The 11330-nt window shown below is 32.4% G+C and overlaps 3 protein-coding genes across 3 annotated transcripts; 2 read left to right on the top strand and 1 right to left on the bottom strand.

Annotated features, from left to right (window-relative positions):
* Nucleotides 1–3089: 3089 nt before the first annotated feature.
* TRIADDRAFT_55200 (uncharacterized protein) lies at nucleotides 3090–6850 on the top strand (the record flags this gene model as incomplete). The annotated part of the gene is made up of 9 exons (XM_002111766.1): nucleotides 3090–3283; nucleotides 4093–4309; nucleotides 4567–4637; nucleotides 4897–4919; nucleotides 5032–5119; nucleotides 5215–5272; nucleotides 5393–5468; nucleotides 5642–5746; nucleotides 6672–6850. The coding sequence occupies 9 exons, from the start codon at nucleotides 3090–3092 to the stop codon at nucleotides 6848–6850; spliced, it is 1011 nt and encodes a 336-aa protein (XP_002111802.1).
* Nucleotides 6851–7970: 1120 nt separating this feature from the next.
* TRIADDRAFT_55199 (uncharacterized protein) lies at nucleotides 7971–9109 on the bottom strand (the record flags this gene model as incomplete). The annotated part of the gene is made up of 2 exons (XM_002111292.1): nucleotides 7971–8567; nucleotides 8909–9109. 2 exons carry the CDS (start codon nucleotides 9107–9109, stop codon nucleotides 7971–7973), a joined length of 798 nt encoding a protein of 265 aa, XP_002111328.1.
* Nucleotides 9110–10277: 1168 nt separating this feature from the next.
* On the top strand, nucleotides 10278–11330 carry TRIADDRAFT_55198 (uncharacterized protein; the record flags this gene model as incomplete). Its single annotated transcript, XM_002111765.1, has 3 exons — nucleotides 10278–10496; nucleotides 10934–11021; nucleotides 11194–11330. The coding sequence occupies 3 exons, from the start codon at nucleotides 10278–10280 to the stop codon at nucleotides 11328–11330; spliced, it is 444 nt and encodes a 147-aa protein (XP_002111801.1).

Below are 11330 nucleotides of genomic sequence, written 5' to 3'. Positions count from 1 at the left end.
ACATTGTAGCTTCTAGCGATCCATTATTATGCTACCTGCACATAGCACTTGTTATGCCGTAAAAGTTACCTTTATCTGATTTAACAGACTGCCATATAAAAATATGCGTATATGGTTTAAATCACTCGTTGATCGCCGTTTTTGTTTTTGTATAGTATTGAAGATACAGCAGCTGTATAGTGTATACCCGATCCCTTACGACTTCGACCTAAAACTCTTCGAAACAATGTTGAAAAGCAATACAGACTTACAAACATATAATATGTAATTATAATAATAATTTAAGAATGTATGCATACGATATATACGAGTATTATATATATAGTGACAATGATTCACAAGTCTTTCATTCTTGTTTACTATCAATCTAGATTAAATGCCTAAAATATTTAGTTATTTACTATATAGTAGTGTTAACTTAAAAGTTTAAGGTCAAGAAGTAAAAACATTTTCGTACAAAGAAAATATTAGAAGCATAGTATATTTAAAATCTAAAATTCACTCACGTAGCATGCAATAACACTTTATCGTCCAAAAAAAAGGGTAATAAAACGTATAAACAAAATTTGATAAGCGCTTGCGATAAAGTTGTAAACATTGGTTTATTCGATTTAGATATATCAAAGAACTGCAAGTTTGCATATTTTCAGATTTTTAAAACTGTAAGCAAATAAGTCTTATTATACGTTTTACAAGTATACATGTATAGCTCCATAATCCATGGAAGTACATTCCATACACCGAAGTAGTTGCATCTACACATTGAAATAAAAATATAATTTAGATCTTGACCTCTTATATTATGCCAAGTTATCCTTCGGTAAAATACAAAAAACATAGCATTATTATTATTATTATTGTTATTATTTTTATGTTGCTATCTTTTATAAGGTAGAATAAAAATACTATAAACACTTTGCAAGGTATACCGTAAATATGATTTAGTAATCCACACACTAATTGGACACAACGGACAACATTGGTTTATTCAGATAATCTGTTGACGTTACTAATCACGTATAAGAGTTACGTACGATATATAGGCTATACAATATAGCTAGTTTCTAGATACTTGTTCATAATATATTTACGCTATATCTTTAGTTTATATTGTACTAGATCTCAATAATTGGATTACTTATTACGTGCTGTACAGTGTACACTACTTGGCACAACAATGCAACGTGTGCAAAGTGCCATAGGTCAAGGCCGTATCTTGAACCCCCAGTGGTAATGCATTAGCGCAACTGAATGTTGAACAGCTAAAGATATAAGCTCCGTAACCCCTTTAGAAGGAATTCAACGGCCATAGATGAAGTAAACGAAATGAAATACAAATTAAAAAAAATTTAAATATGACATGGCTTACGGGCGCATTAGACTCTGATAACCATACACAACGCTATCGACTTTAGAGTATTGGGTTCAAAAATTTAACTTATAAACAAAAACATGATCTCACTTCAATTCTGTTTCGCTGTTTGGATCTTAAAAATTCTGAGGTCATGAGCTACGCCCAAATGTCACCAAAGATCATTTTTGCAGTCTCCTATACTACTGTAAACGTGAGAAACTAAGGATTTCTAATTTCTGGTCAGTAGCATGCCGCCATAACCTATTCTTATCTCCATGCTGAACCCAATTCTGCTCATGTACGTCCATACTGTACGCAGCGTTGTTGATAATATAATGTTTAATTGTACTGCTGTTTATCCACTCGTTACTTGAGCGTGCGATAAAAGTTCGTGTGGTTAACTCAATGAATATACTGTACTGTAGACATTTTATAGACATGATGAAATTGACAACCCAACCACCATATGCAGCCAAGTTTACTGTCGATATTTAATCAACCTTTGGAGTTTATAGATTGAACTATTGAACCATGCTGCTTTAGTGGAGCACCACGTTGTGCTTTGTACAATGCAATGCAACCTTAGTGTTTGCAGTATACTGTAAACTGCCGTACGAGTGTGCGTACGCTACAGCTGGAAATCACTGTTTCTGACGCACTACTTCAATATGGAGTTATCTAAGGCTGGCTAGTGATAATTATAATTATCAAATGAAGAAGAAAATAGCATATTATGACGGTCATTATTAATTTTTATATCCTCTTCATTTTATTTTACTTTATCATAATAAATTAATCAATTACAGCGAGTTAACTGATGTGTCAAGTTGATGTGAACTGTACTGTACAAATGTACTTGCAAATCGTTGCGAAGTGTACAGTATGTACTGTACAGTACGGTACAGTACAGTACAGTACAGTACTGTACTGTAGATCCTTTATAGGAGTTCATGCTCTACAGTACAATTCTGTACTGTACTCAGTGTACTGTACTCAGTGTACTGTACTCAGTGTACTGTACTCAGTGTGAACATCGATCGGTTGTTGTGTTGTTTGACTAGAGCTACAGTACTGTACGTTTGACACAAAAACAATTGAAACGCTTCATGTCATACTGTACTGTACCGTGAAGCATCATTTAAATACATTATAATTGGTAAATTGACAGCCATTGAATCAATTTTTCCAGCGGACTTGATGGTGCGGTAAGTGAAGAATTTCAGTGATAAAAACGTAAAATTATGCCATGAAATTTACTGGCTTAGCTAACATACTTAACATAAAACAAGACTAGACGTTCTTCTAAACAACTAATTCAGTTGATAATTAAAACTGTATGCGTTTATCTGTCCTTTGACCCTAATGCTGAAAAATGAATACGTACAGTAGTTCTACGCCAATCCGTGTCCTAAGAAGGAGAGATTTCACCAACATAGTCGTGCTGACTGGATCACTGTAGAATCTGCCAAGCTAAGATTACAGTGTGACTCAGTATCAAATCACTGACTTTGTCAACAGGAACAACTCAAGGAAAGGCTGAAAAAAATAGCCACTGTTGTTACAATAGTATTCCTGGCATTAAGAAGTCCTCTGTAACTATCTTACATTTCATAACAACAGCTCTAGCAAGTCAAAGAAAGCCGAAAAAGAGCCTACCGTACTTTCGAACGGTAACTAGTCTACATATTTGAAGTGTATTGAACTGTATACTGACTGACTCGTTCAAAGTTTGGCAATGGCTACACCACCATTAAAACGAAGTAGAAAGTCAACGACTAAACGGAAGGAAGCTACAGTAGATATCAACACACTTATGTTTGACGTTATCAATGGTGAACGTAAAAGTCTTACTGAATTAAGCAACGCTGAGCTCAAAGCAGAGCTGATCAAATGTGGTGAGAAACCTGGCCCAATCACTGATAGCACCAGGTAAACGAGATTACTGTACAAAAATGTTATTCTACCGATAAGAACGATCAATAGTATTAGCATGTAGACGTCTACAGTATATGGATGATCCATTTTTCTATCGTACTACTCTTGCAGTGCTGCTCAGTTTCTTCACAAAGATGTCGCTTTCTAGTATCAAAACTTCAAATAGGTACAAAAATCTTTGAATTAACAGTCAATCATCAACGATAAGACGATAAATTCCTATACAAGTTGATCGCATTAGGAATCTTGCTGTACCATCTTTTGATGTCATATCATATTTATTGCCTAACGTCATACACGCAAGGTTTAAAATGGTGTTTACACTTGACGTCATAGTCTACATGTTTCTAACACAGTATCTGCATAACAAAATATGGCAATCATCAGCTTCCAGTTTGTACCTTTAACAGTGATAGATATCCTTACCCTATAATACTGTCAGTACTATGGGCTTATAAATCATATGCTACTGTCCTCATCTGCTCAACAAGTTCGTCGAATGTCAAGGAATACATTACAAATGCCTGCTGCACTCTTCTACCAACTACTGTATTACTTTACAATTGCATCGATTAATTAGTACTTACTGCAGTAATTATTACTCATTTTGCTAACAGTTACTAGCCAGCTAAAGCTTTAAAATGATTAGGTAACACAATCATAGTAACCATCATTGTGATTGCAATTCGTACAGTATAATACAAAAGTTAGGCGATGTGGAGGTGCTACAATAAAATTAATTTGCAAATAATTTTTACGATCGCTAAGAGATTTCAGAATATATGTATATACTGTATTACTAGAAAACCTTATGAAAAGCTATTGGTGAGGAAATTGCAAAATGATCAGAATGATTCCACCAGCAAGGCTACTACTACTATTACCATTACTGGAGCTAAGAAAACGAATGCTAGTCAAAATCGATCAAGAGCTTCTTCATCAGGTGTCAAACGTTTAACCAGTAAAGTATTTCGACCTGTCATCCAAGGTGAATTAAATGACGGCATGAAAGTATCACCTGTAAGTTATACGAAAAATACCTCCATTCAGCATGTTGTGCTGCATAACTTTGTAGTATTATTAATTATAGATATCATCTATCTTTTTCCATAGTAACATTGGATAATTTTCATAACTACAGTAATTATAATTATGGTACAATTAGCAATACATCTCAACTATTTCAATCAAAATTTTCGCCTTAGTTTCTGCTAAAGATTTAGAAAAAATATTAATCAATTAATTTTGCACCATTCGATATTGTTATTAAAATCTAGATTACGACACCTAAACAATTTATGGTAGAAGGTTTAATAGCTGACGTATTGACTCCTTTTCATCGTAACGGGTTAGTTTACTCTATTAGCTCATTTATTACCTACATTCTTTTGAATACAATATGGTGATGTCATGTTCACTATAGCTAATAGGCAAGGTGGTCCTTAAGTTGCTCTTAAATTATTCCTATAGTCTAAATCACTAAGATTAATCTCATCATTTAATTTCAACAATACAACATTAACATTTATTATAACTAATAAAAATATTTATACGAGCAGAGAACTCAATTTAACCTTAATTCCACAATATATTAATTTGTTACTCAGCGATGGTATTACGATTTGTCACAGTAAGTTTAATATTATGAAAGCTAAAGCTCTACTTCATCTATCTTTATCGCACTTATTTCTGTTAATATTGATTAATATGGGTGTTACTCCTAATTGCTAACCAACCAACAGTATGTAGTGATGCTGGTGAATATAAATCATTAACGATCGACGAAAGGAAAGCCATAGTACAAGAATGGGCTAGAGCATCTCAGGGAAAGTATGTTTACTGTAAATTTCGTACAATTAAACTTACATTTGCAATAATTGTATTATTGGTAATTGAATTTATTATAATAAAACTTGCTTATGTAGACTTCAGGGAATCATCTGTAACGTTAGTTGCGATTGTCTCAACGCAGCAACTGAACTGGTAGTCACTCGATTCTTTTTTTATTTTTAACGCATGCGTTCTATACGAGTAAAAGTGGTAGAAAGATTTTATTAATTTAACTTACGCTATGGTGTTTTTTATTCCTGATACTTTTGTTAGGCACGCTTTGCACAATCCGTTGGTGTTTCAGCTATTAGTTGTACTTGTCCAAGTTATGGATATAAAACTAGAATAGGTAAGATATATCGCAGATGAATTTTGATTCTATGTTTAAGTTACTACCGATACTTAGGGAGCTTGGGCATTAAAAAATCTCCAAGTGACAATCACTAGTTAGCATGAAATCCTTTCCTGTGTCACTATCGCATTGGTACTAAAGTTTACTTTCTTTTTCATTGTTTTCTTTAGCAACCTTAACAAATTACTTGTCTAATATTTCTCGCGATGCTCCTAATATACCTCTCTTATATAATCACTCTGAAGAAACTATTATTACATCCAGTACAGAACCATGTATGTGTTATAGAGAAATATTTTTGTATTCAATTGATTTAACCTTTAGTTTATGGCATAGTACGTACTGTTACGAGCAACCACTAACGAATATTTGTAGTTTCTGTTCTAAATCTTGAAGAAATTTTGAACTGTATTGCATTTGATGTTCCAACGTTCTGTGGTACGCAATACAATGGTTATAATTTGTGTGACTACGGCCTATGTAAAACCTCGAGTGTTCATTCGAAAAATTATTTCATGATCATGGGGAGAGAAGAGGTACACAACTGAAGTTTCTTAAGTAATATTAAGCCTCAAATATACTTTAAGATTCGTGGTACATTTAAGTTTCATTTTTTTAATTTGCAAATAAATTACAATCTTACGAGTACTCTTTGTTTTAGCAATTTTTAGGAGGTCTTGCGGTCGGGTGTACGATCTTTCAAAGCCAGTAAATATTACAGATTAAAATTATTTTATTAAGGCGTGAAATTTCATATGTCGTTTTAAATGATCGTAAAATTTTAATTGCTTTTTTGTATTGTCGATAAATTATTCTAGCGTATATGGTTATTTAGGAAAATTATACAATGGTATCATTGATTGCTTTAAACTTGGTAATATACACGAAGCTCGACGGCTACAAGTAAGATATGCTATTTTAATTTATCAAAGTCTTTTTAGTATATAATTAATCAAGTAAGGTATTTCATGTCGTCGGTGAGTTACTACTTTGGAGTTGGCAGATTACTTTGTTTTATTAGATTTTTGCCCTGACAATTTCAATTTCTCTTATTAATAGGGCATTGTTAACGCTGTACACAGAAAATTAGGTTCATACAGTGCGTACAACACCTCAATTATCAAATATATTTTAAGAATATATCCAGAAATATTAGAGGAATGATATTTGATTATCAATTTTGATTTATTACGTTGGCAGGTAATGAGGTTACTGTTCATAAAGCAATGTTGACCTTGCGGGGATTAGACATTGGTATTCCACGCTCTCCATTACAGGAACTTTCAGGTGATATGATGACGAAGTTAAAAACAGAAATGGCACAATTAGGAATCTTTACTACTGATACTATTATGCAACCTACCATCAACTTGTATTAATGTTATTATACTAGCTGTAATTAAAAAACTAAAATTATCACTGATATAATCTCTATTTGGTTGTATATTTTGAAATATCTCCTTTTAGTAAGGGATATACCAGTATACTAGGACGATAAAACGGGAAATGATTGATTCTTATTAACTGAATTGATTTGAAAACTAAATTTGCTTTCAATAAACTTATTTGCAAACTTTGTACAAAAGTTTAAGTTAAGTTTAATTGAATTAAATATCAATATCATTATAACGCTAATAAATAGAACAAGGTAAGCTTTCTTTGCATATTCCCCAAAGCCTCCCTAATAGTAGCGCCAGTATTCTTATAAAGTAGAATGCCATCATCAGTCTACCTGTGGGCTACTACACTGAATCCTCTATATGCGTACATAGAAAGAATTATTACTTTCTGTAATAGAAATGTACATTTTGTGTAGGCATTAAATTATACCGATTATATTTCTACGTATTGAAAAGCATATTAGAGTAACACATGTATGAAGACTTTTATAGCAGTTATTGGTCAGAAGAATTTAATAATAAAATTTGATAGTGAGAAAAAGTTAAAGATTTTGAGATCATAAATAAACTCCGTCATTTTACTGTCATGACTGTTCTGTAGAAACTTGCAAAAACCAGGTCTAAGAGTGTGTACAACTTACGAATTAATTTGTAATACATCTAGGTTAAAAATTTATTAATTGATTTGTGAGAATGAATACGGATACGGATATTGGCAAAAGAGTGAAAAGATTTTGCGAAATGGAACTTCAACATTTTTCCTACCGATTTAGCTTATCTAATCCTCAGTAGCTCTTTCGCAAGATCGAAGAACTTAAAGAAACAGATACTGCACTTTTATTTGTAAATTATCTATTTACTCTCAATGTAATGCTAGTAGAGCTATTAGGTGGTATTCAGCCAACGTGTGGTCAGTCAGATTGAAAATGATACAGTATCAATATTAGCATTTATGCAAGTTGTATGCAATGATACATTTATAGATACTTACTCTTAGCAACATATAAACGAAGATAAAAGTAACTGGCTCTAATGAAATTAATTATTTTTAAAATGTAATTACTTTCTATAAATGACTTTTAAAAAATAACTACAAGAGCTAAGATATATTTAACTGTATTAAATAAATCATCATAAGACTAACAATACAACCAGCTAAGCCTTCACCGTTAATTTTCCATAGTTCTCCTTTAATAATGCCATCTGTATTTGTATATACGCTACCCAACACAATTGGATTAATGAAATTCCATGCAGCATGAAATGATCCTGCAGCCCATAGGGAGTAATTTGTCTGGATTGATAACCAACCAAATACATAAGCGTCAAGAAATACAGATAAGCCTTGCAGCACCCAGGTATACAACGGTCTTTCAACTTCATATCTAGCAGTTAGTAATATCATAATTGGAATATGAAATAATGCCCAGATGATACCACTAATAAATAATGTTTCCATGACGTTGTATTTTGCCAAAAGTATCGGCATGAGATAGCAGCGCCAACCAAATTCTTCTCCAAAAGCTCTCAATAAACTAAAGATGCCATAATTCGAAATTGTGTTTGGTCCAAAAATAGTGTTTGAGTTTTTACTTTGCTTAATGATACCCCAGCCCAAAAAGACATCTAGCATTGCTACTAGTCCAATGGAAGCTGCAGCTATCGTAATCCCTTGCATTATATGAAGCCCGATAACCTTATTAAAACAATCAACCCCAAATTTAATATAGTTCAGTTATATGGAATATCTTTCTTATCAGCTTTTTCTATTTAAGTTAAGAAATCACAACAAAAAATTTTATGTTATGTAAACGCTTAATTGTTAATACGTTATCGATTCTTAAATCGACATAGCAATAGTTTGGATATGCTTTATGAAACAGCAGAATGCTACATAATAAGGATTACTAAGGCTGTACCTATTATGATCTCTAATGACTATAAAACAAGCGATTACGCCATAATTTATGTAGAATATCATAATTAAAACTATTTTTAAAAAACCAGTGAAGTTAACTTAAGCTGTGTACTGTGTACCTGATAGCTTTGATTTAATAAAAGAGCTCGATGTAATAAAGATTGCAGAGTGCCACGATGCCAACTAAATATTATAGCAAATACAGTTGGAAGATACTGACAGTGGCTCAAAGTTTTTAAGTGCAAGTCACGACCATAATAAATGATTAGAGTAGTCACTACAATAGTTGTAGCGGCATAATATTCACCATCAAGAACCATTTTTGACACGTATTTCAGCTAAAAAGAAAGTATGGTATAGAAGTCCAATTAAGGAATCAGTGTTAATCTTAATAAATAGCGAAGCTTATGGATTGCAGTATGTTCTTATAAGCATATATCCGCTACAAATATGGCATAAATTGTTCAGATAGTGACTGCAAATAATATAGAATTAACATATAAAATTAACTTTAATATCTTAACAGTGGAATTAATTGCAGTAATTCGGAGGTGATTGAATTTCCTATAACTCACTTAAATAGCTGAAAGGCCGGCAATTTAAGCACAAAATTGCAACGAGAGCTGACTTTGTAGAAAAAAACTATAAACGACAGAAAAGTGTTAAATTTGCTACGATATATCTTAAAGTTTACTTCCACAATGCCTCGCGAGCAGGTATGTAAATTCACTCTGAAATAATTTACTGTAACATTCCTTTAGGATATCAAATCATCTGCATTATATGATTCACTGACAGTAAGAAGTCATTAAATTTAATAAGATGCTTAGTACATATGTATAGTCTTATATTATTTCTACGCATGCACTGCACGATATGAATATACAATGTATATCATTGCTTAGGCGAACTGTTTGATATTTAGTACTGTCCTAGAACTTGATCTTAGTCACAGTATTATTTTAGGACTCTCCCATTAAACAATAACTAAATTATAAAAAACATGAATCATCACTCTAAATATAAAGTTTGGCTGAGATATGCAGATCAAAACTATCTTGGCACAAGTCGACATCCATTTTAATTTGCGTAGATCTTATAAATTTCGAGAAATATGAGGCCATAGAAATCAGATAAAGATCATGCGCGAGTAACTTCGCATCACTAGCTTTTCTATTCTTTTGAGAACAAAACAAATTAATCAATTTATTAATTAATTAATTAATTAATGCTACTAAGCTGCCTCTCTTTTCTTTAACCAATAGTATGATACTGAAGGGTGCTTAATGGCTAATGTACTGACTATACTATCTGTACGAGTATGACCCCCAGTTGTACCATGAAATTGGATTTATCATATGGTTGCTATAGTAACTTTGGGCTTCCCACCAAGTCATAGGAAGTTAGTGCGTATATGACATGTTGTTAGCCCCGCTGTTCAATTTATAAAACATACTTACCTGTAGTAAAAGCTTTAATTTGCATAAGATGGCTCAAAACCAAACAGATTTGCCTTTTATGAGTTATGTGAGGGCTACAACCCAAGGAGAAGTTTGGGATCACACAGACAAAAATAAATTTAGTCAATTCGGCTGGAGATCTGGTAAACGCGATGATGTCTATCGGAAGGGAGTACTAGTAGGTAACTGGGTGGAAGAAAAGCTAGATCTTACTAGCGTAAGTAAAAGAAAATGCCTACCATCACGGGTAAGTGAATGACGATCATTAAATAATGTTGTCTTACATATGAATAAGTTAATTGGTTTTATGACCAATATACTCGTATGTCATATATATATAAATGGAATGTGTATAACAGTGATTATATAATCGTAACTATATAGAATTCATAGTTTTTTCCTTTACGCTATAATGTTGGCTATAGTTGAAGCAGTGTGATCATACATCCGCTTATCCAATATATTAGTAAAACGATCATTATCAATGCAGTAATATGTTTTATAATAATTATATTAACATTAATCAAAAAATTATAACAATATATGAGCGTACATTATATTATTAATAGCTAGCGATAACGATTTACAGTTTTGTATTGCAGTAAAAGTGCATTACTTGATTTAGAATAAAAATTATTTACATTTAAAATAAACATTAAAACCCCAGTTGTTATTCTTGTATAGTTTTCTCACTACTATGAAACCACCTACAATGTCGAATACGTTTCGAAAAAGTCCCCAGAAATCGACCACCAAGTTCGCAAGTTAAAAAGTAAGCCGTAAAATAGCGTGATTATAATTAACGAAGTAGTATTTGAAAAGATACCATAATTTGACTGCTAGATTGTGTTTTAAAATAGGCTATGAAAAATTAGTTATTCCAGTATCAAATATCTCAAATTTCTTGATAAATGATATATATATTACGATTTAAAACATTACAGGTAGAGATAAATATGCCTTTCCTGCTCATCAACCAGAGTTAGATCTCCCTCCTCTTAGAAACACATATAACACATTTCTGACAACATCTGGAGCTGCGTATGTTGATCAGTGGAAGAAATTTGCAAAAACAGCGTAA

The sequence above is a fragment of the Trichoplax adhaerens genome, genomic scaffold, assembly GCF_000150275.1.
Source record: "Trichoplax adhaerens TRIADscaffold_4 genomic scaffold, whole genome shotgun sequence".
Lineage (NCBI taxonomy): Eukaryota > Metazoa > Placozoa > Uniplacotomia > Trichoplacea > Trichoplacidae > Trichoplax > Trichoplax adhaerens.
The sequence above is the reverse complement of the archived record's forward strand: the minus strand, read 5'-3'. Positions and strand labels throughout refer to the sequence as shown.